General features: G+C 37.4%; 1 protein-coding gene across 8 annotated transcripts in view; it reads left to right on the top strand.

The window, feature by feature from the left end:
- GPHN (gephyrin) overlaps positions 1-22,054 on the top strand; it is a 254,183-nt gene that overhangs the window by 136,881 nt on the left and 95,248 nt on the right. For all 8 annotated transcript variants that reach the window (XM_088536554.1, XM_088536553.1, XM_088536550.1 and 5 more), the window contains exons 5-6: positions 9,481-9,575; positions 14,367-14,433. In XM_088536554.1, coding sequence (XP_088392680.1) covers positions 9,481-9,575; positions 14,367-14,433 — 162 coding nt within the window. The remainder of the gene's footprint in view (positions 1-9,480; positions 9,576-14,366; positions 14,434-22,054) is intronic.

Raw genomic sequence — 22,054 nt, 5'->3', positions numbered from 1 at the left:
AATTTGCATTAATATGAAAGTATACAAAAGATTGGTACAGCTGAGAAGAGTTATTATGTGATGGAGCTGGTTTTGACTAGAATATGAAAGATATTATTGCATCTTTTAAACTGTAAAAAATTAGCTTTAGCCAAAATTTTAAATGGAATTCTTAACTGAGGTTAAGCTAGGGGAAAACATTTTTTATATGCTTTGTATTATTAGCTATGTAAAATATTAGTTAATAAAAACAAATTTCAGGGAAAAAGGTAGGCATATTATACTGATCATATGCTCCCTACTGCATCACTTTCAACCCAGCACTTTTTTCTTTTTAACAATGTTGCTTTTTTGGTAGGAGATGTACAGTCACTGTGCAGTTTTGAGAGCTCTAGTAAGAGATATGAATTATCTAGATTTTACTGTTTGCAGTATTAAAGTGAAAAGGGATTGCGTTAAAGATAATGGGCTGAAAGTGTTCCTGAATAATAGTGCTGTAAGACCGTCATGACCTTGTCCTAAGAGCATCAAATTCCATCTTCTCTTTACAAAATTTCTCATCTAGTTCTTTCCATGAGAATCTGTGAGGATTTAAAAAAAAAAATGATGATCTGTGCCAGGAATTAAATAATCCTGTATATAGTGAATTGCTTGACAGAAATGCATGGTTAAGTCACTTTGGTTTTTAGAGTCTGTTCAGTTAAATTGTTCAGTTCGACTGAGGGCGTCCTTCAGGTACATCTATATGAACAAGCTGCTTAGACTCTGAGGCATATATTCTGTTATTGGATCTCACTGAAGAATCATTTCAATGAGCTTTTAGGTTTTGGTAAAGCTGCCTTAAAGCTTTTGTTGTTAGACTTTACCATTTACCTTGGGAATAAGGATGCTGTGCAAGGGAATCTTCAGAGAAAGTGAAAAACTCTTTGCAATTCCTTGATATTGGAATTGGCATGATATGTTCTTGCAGAATTATCACTCAGTATTCCATCCTTTATAGTGTAGGTGTATTTGAGGAGGGATGGTTTGTTATTTTTCAATGGTACATTGACTGTCTTAGAGCCTTTGAAAGAGGTGCATGTGGAAGAAACTCCCATGAACATTCATAGGCAATATTCATATTTGACACAAGGTACCAAACTATAGGCAGTAATTACAGTAGACAGTGCTGCTGCTGGTCTCAAGAGAAAAAGGTTCCACATCTCAGCCTTGGTAACAAGTGGCTCATAGTTAAAGCATTGCAAAAGCTTTTATTTTGAGAATCAAACTGCAAATAAAGACTCAGTTCTTTCACTGTCGAACAGGCTGGGCAAATCCTCAGAGAAAGCAGCATATATTTCTGCTGACAGATTTGTGTTCTGTCTGTAGGGATGAGAGTCTCCAAAGAATGGGATCTTTTCACTTCAAGTGGTGTTAATATCACAACCGAGCAAAGGGGTGGGTTTGTTCCTCATATCCAATTTGTTCCTCACCATCTAATACATTTTTGACTGTGTAAGGAAACCCAAGTTGGCATTAATTCTGTATGAAATGAAGCAAACTTTACCCTGTCTCATTTTGGCGTAGATACATAATCAAAACAACAGTACACGTAATCAGAATGTAGGGTGTTTTATCTGAGAGAGAACTCTCTATTTATCAGAACACTGGCTAATTTTGTCATTGCTGCATTTATTGTAGAGTTCTTATTTACACATTAAGAACTTTAGCTCATTTCTAATGTATGATTGTGTGATATGCTGAGAACAAAGTCCACACTTTTTTCCAATTTCTTAATTTCTATAAAAGATATGATGAACAATGTAACTTATCTTCCATGGAACAGTTTGAGGTAATTGAGGGAAAAGTTAAAGCAAATAGTAACAGCAAATAAATAACATTTTAATAATTTTTCTGTAGTAGCAGAAATGTATCACCTTAGTTTTCCAGCAAATTTTCTGTTGTGCTATTTTTATCGAGCAACTAGGAATGCAGTTTAACATGAAATGGGGCTGAAATAGGGAGTATAGCAGTTTGTAAGTGAAAAATAGGACTGGAAAAGAAAATATCCATCTCACCCTTTTTTAGAATCAAGTATAGTGGGCTTGTTTCCAACTGTTATTTTAACATACTCATCCCCTTAACCTCTCCCCTTGTACAAATACACTGTCTTTTGACACTGACTTAACGCATCATCATCCAGCTGTAACATAGCATCTGGCGGGCTGCATAAATCTGCACAGAATCTAAATGCATTCCTCATAGCATAGAAAAGCATTTTGTAAGTGTTCTATGTGGTTGGTTAACTGTTTCTAAAAAGGATTGTTGTTTTAGTGAGCAGTGGTTGTTTAGGGTGAGCAGTATCATAAAATTAAGGTCAGTTTGTTTGGCTTAAATGTTTTTTTTTACAAATTTACTAGTGACTAATTAAAATTGCTGATTAAAATGTTTATTTACTATATTAAAAAAGTTTATCAAGCAAGATAAGAAATATAAGAAATTTGATTATTACTTTATTCATGGTTTTAATGAGAAATGCATATGGCTTTATTGTTCAGGTGCAATAATTTCGTTAACATTTCTATTAAGTGAATGAGGTCAGCGAATTTGTGTAAATCTGCTATAATCAGAGCTAATTCAAAACGTAGAAACCTACAGAGGTACTGACACAAGTTGCTTGTCCAAGTTTTGTTTTTCTACTGATTTCATTTAGCTTTTCAGGTTCACTGTGTATAAAAATGCAAAGCATCTTTCCTCAAATTCTTCGCGAGTTGTAAATAAAAATTAAACTGAGTATTACAAAGGAAATCTCTAGAGTAATTTGATTTCAACTGATGAAAAAAAGATCTTTCAGGAAGGCTATACATAGGCCTTTCTTGATTATGTAATACACTTCCTGATAATTCTTTGCTTAAAAAATAACGATATCATTAATCTCAGCTCTTGTAAATTAAATATATATATGGGTCTTGCAGAAGTCATTGAAGTGTTTTCAGAGGTACTGCAACCAAATATATATTTTTTCATTTTCATAAATTATGGTGGAAATCTCCTGACAGAACCATGTGCTGATATTGGTTTATAAATAAGAAGGATATCTGAGTCATCTCCAGCCTCCTCAGTCTTTAGATAATGATAAGTCGTATGAATAGTATGATGAATCCCACTGGAGAGAGTGAGTGAAAGGGAATTTGGAAGGGGCAGGGTACGAGCACAGAGAATCATGGATACAGTAAGAAAGAGAGCACAGAGAAGTAGGCTTTCTTTTTCTATATTTAATCAAATCTAACAGCAATCATTGTGACACTTGCTCCTCACGTAGATAAAATCTAGGGATCCCTGTCATTCCACAGTATTTGGGATCTTGCTGGCAGCAGAGCCGGTGCGGGCATGCTGAGAACGCAGGCAGACTTCAGATGAGCCAGAACTGTTACCATGGGAAGTGTCTTACGGATATGCGCAGGTATACCAGGTGGTGGGTTTCCGTTTTAGTTGTCTACATTAATAAGGGTTTCATCCATCTTTCACTGTATGTAGAGTTGATTTGAAAAAAAGAGGAAAGGGCACATGGAATTCTGTCATGTCATAAGGGAGTGTATACCAAGCTGGCCATTGAGAAGAGGGAGAAGGAGATGGAATAAGGCCCCTTATAATTTTAGACCTGTTTTGTTTTAGACAAAACAAAGTCATACAAGCTTGGAAGATCTCTCTGTGTATGTCACTATGCATATGACAGACACGGCAGCATTTGCCATCAAAAAGACATAACAAGAGCATCTGAATGGAGAATCACCAGACTCGGATTGATTCGGGTGTTGTTGTACACCCGAAAGGAGCCTGGGTGGTTACTGAATGAGGAGGAACAGGCTCCCATGATAGAACAGCACTGGCCTGGTATCCACGTAACACCAGTGGTCCATAGGGGCTTGTGGGCACTGATGTCAGGTGTTCTCCACTGCAGGAGGGTGACACAGCTGACACTATGTACAGGCCCACATCAAGTCAGTGATAATTACTCTTCAGGAAATGGTTACTCTCAGGCAATTACTTGTGAAATGCATGTGGCGTTGTGGAAGTTGTCTCTCAAATGTCCTAGGAGGGCAGGGAGGGATCTACCTGTGGGAGCCATCCTCTCCTGATGCAGAATATTGGGTGGAGGAAGGAAATTTCAAGGAAAGTTATCATGATGGTGAGACTTTGGGTCACTTAAATCTGATGCCCATTTAAAAGAATGGGTACTGAAAGAAGTGAATTGCTGCAATCTTTTGTTTCTTACTGTACTAGTAGAAAAAATAGGTACATTAATTTTTTAGGCTTGAAGTTCTAGTCTAGATCCTTCTAAACTCTTACTTCCTTCCCTGCAGAATACGGGTAGGGAAGTAGAGAATAAACTGAAATAGCTGACTTGTGAATATAAATTACAGGCATATGTGTTATCTCCAGCAGAGATGTACTGAGTAACCTTGAAGAAGGTATCTCAGCTCCAAGCTGAGGCAGTTTTTGTTCCTGATGTGTCCATCCCTTACACATCTCACTGAAAGACGTGACTGACATTTTTGTTGCATATTTGACTGGTCTATCCCTGGATTTCTTTGTCCAGTCATCTGAGGTTTGATAGCAGTCTGACATCTCTGTTGCAGGGGGAATATTGGAACTTGTTTGGTTAGGCCTTCCCAAGACTCCTGCTTTCAGCTCAAAATAGCTGTAATCCATTATCTATGCTAATTCTGTAGTCTGTAAAATATAAATTATAAGCAAATTTGCTCATTCATGACATAATTTGCATAAACTCTTACATATGGAGCACCACAGTATTTTGTAGCTTTATTATATGCTGTGCCGAGCCAGACTTGAATTTTTCCAACAGAAATATTTCTAACAGTCTATTTTGGTCATCTTAATTTAATCAAATTTATTATGACTTCCCAGTCTCATGTGTACATTTTAGTTGAAAACATAGATCTATATTAGCCTCACAGAACTGCTGAAAGGAATAAAAAATGCTGCAGATCATTACATAGTCTTAAGAGGTCCAACTTTGCCTTTGCGAATACCTGAAAGTGAAAGACAGGGAGGGAGGTTCTGAGCATTTGTAAAAGAGGAGTCGTAGGTTTCTTAATTAAATCAGTGTGCAGTGGGTGTACGCTGCCGAAGCTGCCTGCAAGGGCCTCCACAGGTTAGAGACTGAGCTGGCTGTATTTACGTGCAGGGCAGAGAAGGAAATGAAGCGGCAGAGGACTCTGCAGAAGCAATTGGCAGCGAGCCATCTGTTAAGCAACCACAGCTACATCAAAGATATCTAAAAATACCTCAGTTAGTTTGGACGCATAATGCCCTAACTCCAGTGAAAAGGCACTTTGAAAACAACCAAAACTGTGTTTGAAAAGATTTGGGGTTTATTCATATCACAATGAAATAGCTAAGAAAAATTGCTCTCATAGGCACTGTGATTAAATACTGGGTAAGTTTTGTGCAATAATTATTTAATTCTGTTAGTCTCTATTTATTCCACCACCTTCTCTTTGAAGTAGAAACTACTATTCGACTGCTTGCAATCCTGTTGCTTCCCAGCCTTACAGTGCCATCATATCCTGTCTCCTTTTCACTTCTCCTGAAATTTTTCCCTCATTTATTGTTCCTCCAAGCCACCTTTTTTCACTGGTTTCCATCCCACTCCATTCAATTGTCGTCGCTGCGCTCTTATCTGATTGCCCAGGTTTCCTCTCAGAGTCCTCAGTTCCATATGCTGCTTAGGCTTCCTTAGAGCTTCTCCCATTGCAACTGCAAGCCTCATCTGTCTCTAAACTCTAGATTGCCTCTCTTGCATTTCCTTGTCTTTCCTAACTTACACATTTATCTCCAAATGGAGATTCTATTCTGTGGAACATATGTCTTCCACCTGTACCTTGGCTCCATCTGTCTGTCTTGTACCACCACTGTAAGGGAGTAGGGAGCAAATAGGACAACTTGTTCGGTGTTGTTTTAATATTTCTTCCAAATTTACTTGAGTATTTTTCACACCTCATAAGCCTCAGGCTTGAGAAGTCAGTGTGTAGATGTAGTCCTGATGAAGGCATCAGTGTAAAGACGCTGAATGAAATCTCCTCATTTTCTTCCTTGTCCTACCTACGGAGTAGTGTCATCATCACTGGTGTGAGAGAGCCAGGAGCAACAGTCTTGATTTGTGATTCACTTTTGCAGAAATACTGTGGCATTTTTGCAACAGGCAAAAGCTGGCTCATGGTGAGAGAACCAAGAACCCTGTGGTAGCATTTTCCTACTTTGTTTCGTAGTTTCATCTCAAACAAGGAAAATTCATAAGCTTAGTGCCAGTAGTAATGAGATTATGGAGTGTCTTAAAATTTAAAAATATTAAATAATGTGGGACCTGAAATAAAAACATATTTATTTGTAGGCCTGTGAATCTGCCAGTCTGAAAACATCTGACTCTGTAAATGTTAAAATATTTCAGTCTTTAACTGTGATAAGTGTACTAAATCTCATGATTTTAGTACATTCATTATATTCTCCCTCTTGCACGGTGTCCCAAAACCCCAGTAGCCTCTAGTCCTGTCAAGTCAGCAAAGGAAAACTGTGACTCACTAGCATTGTAAGGGGCTAGCTTCAGGAAGTCACAAGCTTAGTGATTTATTTTTCATAACCATGGTTAAAAGTATCTAAAATTGCCCATGAAACAAAGTTTTAACAATCTTAACTCAGCCCTCTCTAGAGTACTGGTAAAATGTAAAGATACTGAGACACTATAAATCTTTAATAAATTGCATGCAGGTAAATATTAGCAGTTAAGTCATGAGGTGAACCCAAGTGAGGATAGGGCTTGACATTAGTCTCTCTGGGAAGAAGCATCAGAAAAGCTGGTGAACAGCACTTCAGTAAGCTGTTCGTGGAAACTAACACTTGATAGAGATGGATGCAAAGTATTTGCAAATCATTACAGCCCAGCTAGTTTTATTCTTTTATATAGATACACCTTTGTGTATATGCATCCGTATATATATTATAGAAATATATATGTTATGTAATTAAGAAAGTGCTGCTAGTGACATGGTGACTGCAGTTCCTATGCACTGCGCATTTTAAGATATGCATTAGTTAAGGACGTGCCAAGGCTGGATTCTCTGGTGGCTGATTTAAACAGCAGTTGTCACTGTGAAAGGTTTTTACGTAGCAGCAGCCATTTTGATTAAATCTATCTGGTTAGGCTGCAAATGTGAAAGCAGACAGTGCTCCCCAGTTTATAGAAGTCTGCCTGAAGTAATAAATGTAGACACGTATATTTTGGAAGAAATGTATTTAGAAGTGTATTTTGAGGGTTATACAGCTGTTTGGGCTTTCTGCCCTTTCAGATTTTGCTGCTGCTAAGTCTATACATTTTTAATAATCACATTGCCTGCTAGCAGTGACTTTTCGTGAAGGTCATTTTTCTTGTGAAGTTAGCAAATGGACATGAATTTCATTGAAGGACTCCCTGAGCTGCAAGATCATTGTTTATGGAACTCTTTTGCATCTTGTACTACCTTTGAAGCCTCTTCAGAATTTTAACTAATGATATCTTCAAAGTGTCACTGTGCTCAAGGGCAAAAGAAAAGAAATCTCAAATACGCTTTATACTTAAAACTAGTTTTGGATAGCTTTGAAGCATGGTATTAGCTGAAAATAAAAAGCATAGATATACACTCCCAGCATATGCACACACAAAATTCAGTGTGTTTTTCATTCTGTTTTTTCTTTCTACACCATTGCAATGCATTTTTCATCTATAGTACAAAAATCATCAGCTGTATTGACAGTCTTTGGAATTTTTATTATGCAATTGATAATATCTCAGCTTTTTGGCAATCTCCCTCTCTGGAGAGCTTTTAGTTTTAAATACATCCTACATTGTTTCTAGCCTGTTTCTTCTCATTTTCCTTTTGTGGTAATACAGACTGTAGGTTGCATTTATATGCTGTTTTGTTTCTGAATGGAAGATGGCAGATACTAAAACCCACGTGCTATGCTTGAATTAAGGGCAACTGATGGTCTCAGCCTTGAATTTAAGTTGTTTGGTAAAAGTCACAGCTGCTGCTTCCCACAACTGAGTATATGCTGAGTTTGCTTATAGTTAGTAGATCCAAGCCTTTTTTCTTGATAGTTGTGCCTGATGTTTGCTGATATATTTCTCTAAAGCATGTTAAATGTAAGTGGCAATATATGTTGTTATGGCCAGTGGAATAGATGCACTGATTTTTTTTGTTTGGTTGTTTGTTTTATTTCTTTCCGTAAAGTGTTCTAAGTATAGTGCTTTGCAGTTAGGACTCCTACATCCTTACAGTGATGTTATTGACTAACTCTGCCATTCTTCTTCTCTGTGTCTTTGTATTTCTATTTGTAAACTAGGTATTTACCAAAGTACACAGTACTGATTTATAAAGTAATCTTCTCCACAAGACCCTGTGTCTGTTTTTTCTTCCATTTTATTCTTTTACTGTATTAAACTGCCAGGAAAATTTAGCTTATTCGGAGATTCCTCAAGTTAAAGTAGTACTTTTCTGTTGTTCCTTTTGATTAGTTGTACCATCAAAGCATGGCCATTTGCTGGATATTTTACAATGGATTTCACAATTTTATGAGCTTTGCTAACATCTCAGTTGTGCTAAATAACTTAGAACTTTGATTTAGTGCCTGAATCAAGATCCAATGAACAGCTACAGCTGTGACAGGAGTGAGACAGCGGTGGGGATCGTAACCTTCCTCTGAAGTGTGAAGTTGGAACTAAAGTTAGAATTTGGGGGACTATAACACAGAATGCCTGCTTTCATTTGAGAATGTTTATGTTAGGAAGGAAGGACTTATGCATGTCCTTGGAAGATAATTTCCCAGGTGATTCTGTGTGCAAAAGGGACCAAAAGGACAAGAATTTCCAGACTCCGCTTGTCAGCCTTTTGATGCCCACTGCGCAGGCCACCAGCCTGTTTGGAATCGCTATTTTGCTGACGTGATCAAAAGGGAAGGCTTCGGCCTCTGCCCATTTCCATTACCGTTTTACTCTTTGCCTGCCTGCCTGCTACATGGGCTTCCCTTTGCAATTTTTTTCTTTTTTTTTTTGTGTGTCTTTTGCTCAAACTGATTCACTCTTCTCATCCCTGAGCAAATCTCAGCTGGAAAATGCAAGTGAGATCGAGGAGAAGGCGACAGCAACATTTAGTAGTCTCTTCGTATTAAATCTTCTCTCTGTTTACTTCCCATACTCTCTTCTGATAGAGCCATAATTTTTGTGGTGTTGATTAATGTTTCATACATATTTAGGGTCCTGACTTTAAAATTTCAATTAACAGTGTTTTGTCCCACTCCCTTTCCTTATTTTACAGCCAATAGAAAATTCTTTAAAAGCTTTCAGTATTAAGAATTTATCATGAACATCTTTGGAGTCTGAAACAAATAAAGGAGATATTCCTACCCCAGATTTAACTGTCCTGTTCATTTTTTTCACTCACTTTGCCATTTCATCTTTGATTACAGGCCACTAAAGAAGTAATAGAGAGAGAAGCCCCAGGGATGGCCCTGGCAATGTTGATGGGATCACTTAATGTTACACCTCTGGGCATGCTTTCTAGGTAAGAATATTTCTTTCAAAATATTAAATGAACTATTTCCTTAGAAATACTTGAGATAATGGAATAAGGAGGCAGAAAATAACTGATGACTGTCATTTTTCTCAAGGTTAGAAGTCTTAACTTCAGAGAAGTGGTCAAATTCCTGGAATGGTAATTGCACTCTCTGATTAAATTCCTGTTGGAGTTTCCATTAGGCACTGTATGCACCTGTATTTGCTTTGACAACCTATTTGTTTTATTGATGGATGCTGTTAAATAGCTGTATTTTCACATAGAGCTGTGGCATTTCAGTGGCGAGTGAAATATTCTTCAGTACATTGGTCATCAAGTATCAAAAGGCTTATTCTAGAAGAAAGAAAAAAAAGAGATAATACACATTTTGATGTTGCATTTTATTCCAGTACCAGTAAAAACTCCTTGATTAAGTTAAAAGGTATTTTATCCCATGATTTTAGATTTAATACTTTAACTCCTGAACTTTGTTATTTCTTTCATTATTTGTGCTTCTTTTCTCTTTTCTTAACTCTTGTTACCCTGTATTTCTTTCAGCAAATTCTGTTCATTGTATTTCTTGCAGATATTCAGTTATGCTTCATTTTGCTTATGATAGACTTAGTGTCTAAGTAGTGTCTTATGGCTTAGTGTCATAAGTTAATTTGTGCTTGCACATTGTTTCAAGGTAGCTAAAAGCTAATGACTTAGTTTTTCAATTTCTCATTGAATAATGGAGATACAACAACAAAATAATTATAGAAGTAATAAATGAAAAAGAAACTTGCAGATAGGTTATTTGTATTGAGGTGCTTGCATTTTTAATGAACATTTAGATTAGAGTTTTGGAGATTTGATAGAGTATTTGAAAACTTTTTGTAGTGTTTTGTGTGTGTTCAAGGGCTGTATTACTAAGTTAACATCTTTGGATTCTGTCCAAAGCAGCAAGTATTTGCAATTTTATATCAGGAAGAATATTTCATATCATAGTTTGCCTTTATCTGAAGGGAAAGGATAACAGGGAGTGCAGCAGCAAGGAAAGGAAAGGTTAATTCAGCAATTCTGATTAGGAGTAGGAGAGCTGTTTAGATGGTACTGCATAACCAAATTTGGTTTAGGGTTTGATCAGAGTGGATAGAAGGATGGTTGTAATGGTAGTGGAACCAGGATGCAGAATTGCATCCTCATTCTTCTGTACATAGAGCAAGAAAGTGTCCCGTAGTTTACAGCCACTTTCAGTAGTTATTGAAGAGAATGCCAGGAAATAACTTTCCTCTCAATCTATACTGAAAGCATTTTACAAAGATACTGCACGCAATCATATTAGACTTTCAAAACAATTTCCCTTCAAAAATCCATATTTCATCCCTCAAAGTAATCATCATACAAAACATTCATACTTGTATAACATTGTTAAGGTCATGCTTAAGTACACAAGTATTGCATAATTCCAGCATCATAGTTTCTTCTGCAATCTCAGTTCTATGCGATTGTACATATAGGGTTTTTTTTTTCCATCTTTTTTTAATAGAATTCTTCTGTAAGTGTTAAAGCTAGAGGGGACAAAAAAGCTTTCTTGGTTTTGATTGTCTTATGTGTACTGCTGTATTTTTTTTGCTGGTTTATATTTAGGATCTTCTCTGACTGCATACTCGCTTCCCCTGGAACTTAAACTACTCTTTAAACCCTGTAAATTGAGGTCACCTATTTATCCCCCTTTTACAATAAGAACTGAAACATACATTGATAGAGGTCAAAAACATGCATTAATTTTAGGTACACAATTTGAGAAGTATAGGCTTTGATTTTTCAGAATGCTTCATGTTAAATGTCACTTATTCCAAGCTTAGCTCTCATTAACTTCATTTTGACTCTTAAATAATCAGCACTTCCACAAATCAAACTTCAGTGTGTCAAGCTGAATGCACACAAGTGAGGAACAAGCAAGTACTTCTTATTTGTGAAAAGTTTCCTTAGGTGGCTTGTCCAGCAGTACACAGAAGTTCTCTGACAGAAAGAGTCTAGTTTTTGATTTTGCAGAGTAGCTTGCCAACCGTAAAGCCAGGCTTTCTGGTACTATATAAGTAACAGATGATATAAGTGTCTTACATGCAATCTTTACATTTTTTTATGAAACCACCATTGGTGACAGGCACATCTTGGGACTGAGACACGTATGCTGCATAAAAATATATGATTTAGCTTTAAAAAGTTATTGCACTAACTGCACATGAGTGAGACATTTAATGACATCAGGAAGTTTTAGTTCTAGACGTTCCTTCTCTTGCAGAAGATACTCTGCACCGTAGGTGTCATTCTTACAGATAATTTTGCATGTAAACCCTCGCGGTTTTAAAAGGCATCAAAAACAAAAGTTGCGTTATGAAGCATTAAGCTCCTATGAATCATTCAAATGGAAACATTACATCAAGCACATTGACTTTTATCACTTGAATTTACAGAAATTGTTACAGTTTATAGGTTGTCTTCCAGCATAGGTTATAGGACCAGCATTAGGAAGTGGTGCTTGCTGATGAACAGGAATAGTGTGACTGTCGTGTTTTGGATTCTGTTGTAAGGTCCAGCAGGGAATATCCTGGAGAATCATCGAAGTTTCTCTGTGTTTGCTGAGAGTTTCCTTTTCTTCTCTGTGGCTTTTGAACTGTCCTTGTCCTGAAATTATCTCTTCTCCTCATTTGATTCTTTATCCAACTCATCTCCTTTGCCATTTTGGTCTTTACTGCGGCTTTTAAACCCACTCCCTGATTCCTCACCCATATACTCAATTTTTCCCCATCACAGTTTCCTCCCTGCAAGGTTATGTACTTTTTCCAGATACATCTGACGATATACCTCTTTTTGTATCTCTGTATGTCTGTCTTCTTTTATCCACTGTTTTACTGCCCTCTATTTTTCATTCCATCCCTTTGTTTCTATCCCTATTCTTTTTCAGACTTTTCTTTCTCTCTCTCTCTCTCTTTTTTTTTTTTTTTTCCTCCTTCTCTGTGCTCTGTGTCACAAGGCTGAGGATAACAGGAAATACACAGCATCTCTCTCCCAAGTTACCCGGAGAGCAGGCACATCCTGCATTTTTTATGCTGAAAGCACGAACAGTATTTTTGCAAGCTATGCAGTTCTCACTCGTTTTTACTTTTTTCTGCATGTTCCTGAGCAATTTTGGCAGCTCCATTGCTGTTGTGAGCGACTAGATATACTTGTTACCAGTCGAAACTCTTTGCTTGTTGGAGAATGGCTGCTCTTTTAGTCCTTTTTATTACTGGTGACTGTCATTTAACTTATATTGCTCAAAATCATTTAAAGCCGAATAAAGAATTCAAAATGGACATTACTAAAGGAGTTACATGTCAAATACCACTATAAATTCTTCCCGTTTCCCTTATTTTGAATCTGTGATTAGTTACATCCTACGTTAGGGAACTTGCTGTCTATGCAGGTTTGTGCTCCCCAAGTCTCACCACGGTAGCAGTTCTTTAGCTTGTTCTCTTCCTCTTTATATTGCAGCAGCACAGACTTGCCTAGACTTCTGTCTTAACTCAGAGGTACTTTCTTGATTTGGAGGTGCATGTAAAAAGTAAATACAGGGAAAGAAAGGTGAGGGGTCAGGCAATAGTCAAGCTGACAGTTGACAATAAGATTTCTCTCCTGTTCAGACTGGCTTGACTGTGATATCAAACATTCATTTTTGTGTCACAGAGAAAACCCCCATGCTATTTAATTGTCAACACTATGACAGTTGTCACAAGAAATCTTGTAACCATACTAGAAAATGCCATACTGCCAAGCAATCCCAGCAAGGTAGCTGGGACCCTGCAAACAGTGCTCTTTGACTCAAATTTTTGGCAGCAGCCTATCAAGAAACTTATTTTTATTCCTTGTATTTTTCTTAGGCTTATTTTTTTATTTGCTATGGAGATGTTTACATAATTTCTCTCAAACTGTTCTTTCTATGCCTGTGTATTGTTTGTAGTTTTCTTCTTTTCTTATCCCCTCAATCCCAGTCCTGGGCATTTTGACCTCTGGTTCAACCTTAGTGAACAGTGCAGAAAAACAGGAGGCACTATTTCCAAATTTCAGACAAAATCTCTTACAAATCTGTTTTTTTTTTTGGTTATTCTTTTTAGCCTTTAGCTTAAAAAAAAAAAAGCCATAGAAAGTATAAGAGTAGCACAGTTCAGTGTGTGAGTATTTAAGTTCAGCCTTGCATCAAGACCAATGTAATGCACTAAAGACAAAAAGAATAGAATAAATAATTTACTGTTTTGATAGCTGGTTTATTTATTTATTTGTTTTGAATTGCATAAGCATTATTTTCGCTTAAGGATTACTTCTTTCTGTACCTTTCTCATGTTGCATCTTAAAAAGAGAGAAATTGGAGATATTGGATATATTGGAATTAATGCAACCGTTGTATCTTCGTATTTTTGCCTAGCGAGCCAATCAGCATTTGACATCATCAACCAGATTGCAAAGGAACCATGTCTTTTAACAAACAGGAAATAGATCAAGCAATGTATTTAAGTACAAGCAAGTAAACAATAGAATTAAGAGACCACAGATCTAAATAAGATGAAAATATTACCAATCTTTATATTGTCAATAGAATGTCAAAATATGTCAGCTTCATCTGATTCTTCTGAAGCTTTTCCTGAGTCTTTTTATAAGAATATGATCAGCAAGCATTCTCAGAAGTGCTGGTAAATAATGAAATTTCTTTCTTCATGTTTTTACAGTGGAGAAATTTCCCTGCAATAATTTAATTTTTTTCTTCTTTCTTTTCAGACCTGTATGTGGAATCAGAGGGAAAACTCTCATAATTAATCTGCCAGGTAGCAAGAAAGGATCACAGGTAAGAAGTGTTTATATTGATCTATTATTGAGGAGCTATCATAAGTACCTCTTGCTTTGAGTGATAGAAATTACCTATTACAGCAAATTTTACAAAAAGTAATTGAAATGCTTATTCATATAACTGAAAAGATCATCACTCTCACTCAGGGAGAATGCAATTCCAGTTTGATTGAGGGTGCTCTGGACAGGAGAGCATCACATATGGTGCAAGACTAAGAGCCTGCTTATAGTGCTCATGAAAAGGATCTAAGGGTGTCTTACACTTCCTCTTTCTTTCAGTCTATACCTGATCTCTGTTTATCTAACGCTTCAAGAATGCCTTCTTTTCCACACAGAAGTAAGAGAAAAGGCCTTCTGTATGACAAAACTTGCTGGAATATGAAGAGTACTCCCAATTTTGCTCAGAAAGATGGAAATTCAGAAGATTTTTAATAGTATAAGTTTTTTTTAATATTTGGTATAGGGATGTCAGACTTTACACTTTATGCGCTTTGTTTTTTCCTTGCATTCTTTCAGTAAGGTCAGGGAAATTAGACTCTGATTTTTTTGCATGCTTGCTTCTGGCAGTTTTATATTAGCAACACACGACATTTTAAGATTTAATTATTGCATAAAAGTAAGAATTCCTTTACAGATTTATTACTATTTATTGTTACTATTTATTATTATTTTTAAGAGAGTGTAAAATTGTAAAAATAAATATTGAAATGCAGAAAACATGCAGAGGAGAATTCAAAGTGAATGACATCCACTCAGTTTTTTATTTCTCCATCTCATAGAATCATAGAATGCTTAGGGTTGGAAGGGATCTCTAGAGGTCATCTAGTCCAACCCCCCTGCACACACAGGGTCACCTAGAGCACGTGGCACAGGACTGCAGGACTGCAAGTGGGTTTTGAAGATCTCCAGAGAAGGAGACTCCACAACCTCTCTGGGCAGCCTGTTCCAGTGCTCTGTCACCCTCACTGTTAAGAATTTTTTCCTTAAGTTCCTATGGAACTTTTGGTGCTTCAGTTTGTGGCCGTTTTCTCTAGTCCTATCAGTGGCCACCACTGAAAAGAGGCCAGCACCATCCTCTGCACTCCCTCCCTTGAGGTATTTATATACACTGATTAGATCCCCTCTCAGCCTTCTCTTCTCCAGGCTGAACAGGCCCAGCTCCCTCAGCCTCTCCTCACAGGGCAGATGTTCCAGGCCCCTGATCATCCTTGTGGCCCTGCGCTGGACTCTCTCCAGCAGCTCCACATCCCTCTTGTACTGTGGAGCCCAGAACTGGACACAATACTCCAGATGTGGCCTCACCAGGGCTGAGTAGAGGGGCAGGATCACCTCCCTCGACCTGCTGGAGACGCTCTTCTTAATGCAGCCCAGGATCCCATTGGCCTTCTTGGCCACGAGGGCACACTGCTCCCTCATGGTCAACTTATCATCCACCATGACACCCAGGTCCCTCTCCGCAGAGCTGCTCTCCAGAAGGTCGGTCCCCAGCCTGTACTGGTGTCTGGGGTTATTCCTGCCCAGGTGCAGAACCTTGCACTTGGCCTTGTTGAATTGCATGAGGTTTCTCACTGCCCAGTTGTCCAGTCTGTCCAGGTCCCTCTGGATGGCAGCGCAGCCCTCTGGGGTATCAGCTACTCCTCCCAGTTTGGTATCATCAGCAAACTTGCTGAGGGAGCACTCTGTGCCTTCATCCAGGTCACTGATGAATAAATTGAACAGGACTGGACCAAGGACTGACTCTGTCTCTGAAGAGTGGTCTTCTGAAACATACTCATACTTGGTATAGATGCAGTTTTTCAGTTGACATGGGAAAGTCTGCAACCTTTCCAGTGTGTGCAAATGTTATGTCACCTCCTTTTGTTTCCCTTAGTCCTGGGGCATGAGATTTTAAGGTAAAGCACATCAGCCATTATTGAAACTCATAGATCATTTTGCCATAGGAGCATTTCTCAGTTGCATGGCGCCTTTGCTTTTGACTAGTCCAATCCTAGTTTAGCTATGGTTGACAGAGACGATCAGTGCAAGAGGTACGTTTCTCACGTAGCTTTCTCTAGCGGTGCCTTCTCAACTTAACCGCCAGCATCCCACCAGTGTCTCGTGTAGTTTCACCTGAGATTCATGATCTGTCCTCATAAGCACCGCCACCTTCTTCTCACTTAACTGCCATCTATCCTCCTTTTGGAAATACACTGTCTATTTTTTAACTAGTCATGACTATATATCTTTCAGACGCTTGGTCCTCAACGCTGTAGACCTGCATCTGTGCAATACAGTTGCACTTTTGCTATTTGTCACTTTTTGCTAGGAATGTCACTACTGGGTAGTCACTTTCTTAGGATCCCTGTCATGCAGCTCCGCTATGCCAGGAAATAAGAGTATTTCCTAGCACTGGGAACCATGAAACATGTTGCAGAGAGTCATGGTAGTTCAGTAACTATGTTTTAGTGTAAAGGAGAAAATAATTAAAATAATTATAATTTATCTTTGTCTTAATAGAGATAAAAGCCTTGTATCAATAAATTCACATACAGAATGATAACTCTGGCCACTGCCATCTCAACTATTCAAGAATGATCATTAATACCTCTTGATTTTCCTAATACTAGTTTCCACATTGCCATGCAGTCATCCAACAGGAAATATTTATACTTTATATTGAGTGAGAACTTCTGTTGATACAAGATCTATTGCTGAATCTTTCAGCAGTTTAGGGGTTCTTCATCAAGGAGTATGGTAGCCCTTGTAAAATGTCAGGCGTTTTGTGAAAGAACAGAGGTGAGGGTGAATATCCAGATATTGCGTTAGGTACTTTGATAAAAAGGAATCAGGGAATGTGGAAAGATGATATATGTGCTGTCAAAGTGCAGCCAGGGTGCACAGAGATCGGAACTGCAGGGTGCAATGTGTACCATACTTGCCGCTCATCTGATGGGGTTTGACTTTGCTCTGTACCTGGATAACTGATTGTAAAAAAGCAAATAAAATGACAGTTCCATCCATATCTGTTACCATTCTCCAGCTTTTCAAAAGCCCTTCAAAATTAGCATCCAGAGGTTGCATCTCATTCCTAGCTTGTCTATAGAGTTCACCTGCATTGCATCAGTCTCTGTAGCAGCAGTCGTTCCTCTCTAAGAGGGAACTTAGGTAATACAAAACGTGATTTAGTGCCTAAACTTCATCTCTCCTCTCCATGGTGAAATATGGCCTAACACATGTCAGCATGGATGCTTGTGACATTTCTTGCCAGATTACATCTTCAAGTTTAGAAGCTTCACTTCAGACTTCCTTTTCCTGAAATATACAGCTCGCAGCCCTGAGGTAGGAATCACCTGACTCATCAGGTTATCTTTGATTCACCTTTTCAGTTCTCTTCAGAGAGGCCTCCTCACGTTAGGATGGAGTATTTACTTATGTAGTCTGACAAGCTTGCAGTAACCAGCCCTCCAGAAACTTCATGTCAATATTCTGGAATACAGATTAGTATGAAATACACAATGCTTTTTTTTGGTCTTACTTTATTTGGCAAATATCAAATGCAGTATGACTTCAGTATTCTAGTTCAACAAGCAAAATGTTGTAGTGTCTCATCATCTGCAAGGAAACAGTAGCTCTCAGAAATTGTACATGAAGTGATGCTGGCATCATCTGTGTTTGGGCTATTTTGAAAACAGTTTTCTTATTCCTAGACTAGGAAAGGGATAGTAAGGATACTTCAGTACTCACATTATAGGAGTTTCATATGTATCTTTCACTGTTAGTGTTAATTGAGGGTGTTTGTACAGTCATTTCCATGAGGAGAGTAGAAGAGATCTGGGACTGGCTGTTTGACATCTATTCGACAATATTATTTTAGAAGCTCTTCCTGAACATCTTCCTGGAGTGATGATTTAATTTTAATGTAGTTGAAAGGAAAAAAGCCTTTTCTACAGCAAAATATTTCTAGGGATGAGATTACAAGTAAACAGTTAGGAGGATTCTTTTAGAATTAATAAAACTAGATCTTTCTGGTGGTCTTTCTGTCCGTGTGGTTGGCTGATTGGTGCAGAAAATCAGCCTTCCTGATACGCATATTACTGAGCAGCAGAGCGGGCCAGAGAACCTGGTACGCAAACTGATGAGGCAGATCTCCATTGCTCATGACAACACAGTGACGTTGATAAAAGATGTCTTCACCTCTAGCATATAACAAATGCATACCTGAAAGTCTGTCTTCTGAAAATGTTACCCAATCCCAGAGTGCACAGTACTAACGCGGTGCTTGGCAGAGCAGTCCTGAAGTCACTGTTTGCTTTAAAAATGCAAAATTCTAGAGAAGTATGAAGTGTTTCTGTGCTGTCACCTGGAAGTAGAGGAAGAGATGTTTTTTAACGCTATTATTTTAAAGAATAATCACATTTTTTTAGATGCATTAACTGCATGTTTCACTTTTTGGAGTCTTCCATGATTCTGTAATTCCTTAGGAGTCTCTTTAAGAAATCTGATGAAATTCTGAAATTAAAGTGAAATTAAAATAGCATCAAAACATGCACGAAGCATGAAGGAGGGTAGGCCATGGATATACCTGCTTGAAAGTCTTCCAGTTATGGGTGGGAAGGCATATGTATGTACATGCATGAACCTACCAATGAGCTCCATGTCTCAGAGAACTGGTTTCCTGGTAAGTAGATTTCTTCTGAAGTCAGTACCTCTTTTGCTGAATAACTAAGGAGATAAGGCAGTCTACAGTCTCTGACCATTATTATAATGTTCAGAAGTACTCCTAGCACTAGTCACCTTCTGCCTTGAGGCATTCAGACAATGAGAGCCGATAAAGTTGTACGGAAGGGATAAGGAAAAGAAATGGAAAATGTTAATGAATATTTTAACAGTAGCTTGACATATAAGTAAAAAATAAAAAGATAATTCTGCTGGAAAGAAAAAATACATTGTATGTCTTCATTATATAAGCAAAATTTGTATGAGCACTTGATTATTTTTTGCTGTCTTGCTGATAATGTTTTGTCATAATTTATACTAATATAAAACATCTTAAGAGCTTGATGTTTCAGCAAAGACTTTTAGGGCATGTGTCAAAGTGAATTTTCCTTCGAAGCAGGATCTCAGGAACCCAAGCGTTGTTACCAGGAACTTCTCTCATTAGAATTCTCTCTTTTCTATGACTTGCTAATTTCTTTTACATCTCATTAATATAATAATCTAAGAAGCTTATGTGAAGCTATGAAATTGCATCAGTATATGATGAAGTACTAAATATTAATAGAAAGTGGTAGCAGTGTAAATGCTTCATATCAGGGATAGACACAAATACAATATATACTTTCCATTAAAATGTAAAGAGTTGCAGATCAGAATGGTGTGAACTGAATACGTAAAGTTTATTCCTTCTTCCTGTATAAATTTCTGCCTTTCTGTAAGTGACAAGTGCAAATTCGATTCTAAAAAGGAGAGGTGTATCCTGTTAGGACAAAAACTGTATTCTAATTGGAAGAGAAGGAAGTACTTCAATTGAAGTATGATTAATAACTGTTTGCTCATGCTTAGCTTTGATTGGAACATGACTATAAAAACTTCCCTTTCCAAAAGGGTTTAAATCCTACTGTGAATGAAATCATTAGGTACTGTCCAACACAGAATAAATATTATTGGAAATGGCATTGGTTTCAAAAGATCACAGACTAGAATTTTAAATTCTCAATTCACTTTGTAACCTTGCAAATAAGAACAATAAATAATTTATCACTAGTCAACTCCACCTGTTCCATGAAGTGAAAGTACTGGAGAGATCTCCCCTGTTCTATTCGTGTCACCATTTCTACTTCTATCACCTATTTGAAAAATCGACCTTGGCAAGCTCCCAATTTTACATAAGGCTGCTGGAACACAATCTCCAACACAACCCTCTGTACTCGAGAGTATTCAACCTTCTTAGTGTTACAAATTCGGTATGGCTGTGCTGTAGCCTTAGTATTGTGTTTGCAATCGTGATTCTGGGATTTTTGTGAATAATATTAAGTGTTCCCTCTTCAGAACAACTCTGTGCTCAATAGCATATCAGAAAAACAGAGGCACCTTCTTTGCAATGCTGGGAAGGAAAGATGTGGGTGATGACATATGTGTTTTCTCCAGAGTACGTTTGTGACATGTACCACTGAATGAAGCTTTATAAATACGTGTTTTTTTTTTTTTTTTTGTCTTACAAATCTATTTAATGCCATGAAAGACAGAAATGTGGTGTTACCAAATGCTCTTGAACATCATTGGATCTATGACAATTTGCATAATTGTACTAACAGTTGCCTAAAATAGCATGAGTTGAGAACTGAGCAATAGGCAGCCAGTGAAGGTTCATTTTGACAGCAGGGGCAGGGAACATTCTTCTCTAATGACTTAGTAAGTAATGTGTTTTTCCAATAACACTAGTAGTAGGAGAAGTTAGTGGAAAGATTGGGCTCTCTGTCCACCACTTCCTTAAGATCTACTTTCTTATTGATGAGTTGTTGATTGTGTACTTTAATTTTTTAGACCATTCTAAAAATAATACTCTTAATAAGAGGGCTCAGTTTTGGAGTTACATGAGGATCTGTATCTCATTATATTTACATTTTTATATAGATTCATTATATACAGCATTTTACACACATCTAGTTTATTCTATTTCTTCAGAGTGCCAACTTGAATGTTTAAAAATTTAAAAATCTTTTAAATCTTTAAATCTTTTAAATATTCTCTTAAAAATGCATTTGAAAGGTGGATTCTTAACTGGATGCTCTGGAGAAATGGAATGTGTGAGAGTCATGTTTTAACTTACAATGTGGCTAATGTGAATTCTAATAATTTCTGATAAACAGTTTACATGATCATTTTATGGAATATATGTATTAACAATATCTATCTCCTGAATGTATTTGATTATTTTCTGTACACTCCAAAATCCCAGATTCCATTTTAAAAAGTTTTTCTTTCCCATGGTTGGAATAAAACCCAAAATCAAGCAAGTGCAGCAGAAGCAATAATGTCAGCTTTTTCAGCTCCTGTTCCCTAGATGCACTGCCATGGCAATTCAGCGTTGTGGCCCCACCATCGTTTGGCAGTCATATAGCCTGTATATGTACTCTGCTCAAATAACATGTAGAAAACTACTGAGTGCCTGACACGGGCATGAGACACAGTGGTCAGAAATTGAAGCAGGGGAGCTTCTAAATACAACAGAATGTTCACTTTGAGGATAATGAAGCATTAGAACAAGTTGTCCAGAAAGGTTGTGAAGTCTTCGTTCTTGAAGCTTTTCAAGGCTTGACTTGACAAGTCCCCAGTCAACCCATTTGAATTAAGTATTGACCCCAGTCTGAGCATCTCAGGTGACATCCAGAGGTGGTTCTCAACTTGAAGGATCCTTTGATTCCGTGAAGTACTAGCAAACTTTTTTTTTTAATATTATAGGGAAATGAAAGGTTTAAAAATTACATTATTTAAGAATAGTTTTTTTGAGTTACATGAAATTAGTTAGTTTGTCATTCTTCCAGTTTATAGGATAAGTCCATGAATAAAAAAGTATACCATTATATAAAAGTGTAATTATGGAAACCCTTATGAATTCTCAAAATGTGAAAAGAACGTAA

The sequence above is a fragment of the Tinamus guttatus genome, unplaced genomic scaffold, assembly GCF_059628265.1.
Source record: "Tinamus guttatus ecotype Peru unplaced genomic scaffold, ASM5962826v1 Tinamus_guttatus_pri_ptg000676l, whole genome shotgun sequence".
Classification (NCBI taxonomy): domain Eukaryota; kingdom Metazoa; phylum Chordata; class Aves; order Tinamiformes; family Tinamidae; genus Tinamus; species Tinamus guttatus.
Note: the sequence above shows the minus strand (reverse complement) of the source record. Positions and strands in the feature narration are given on the sequence as shown.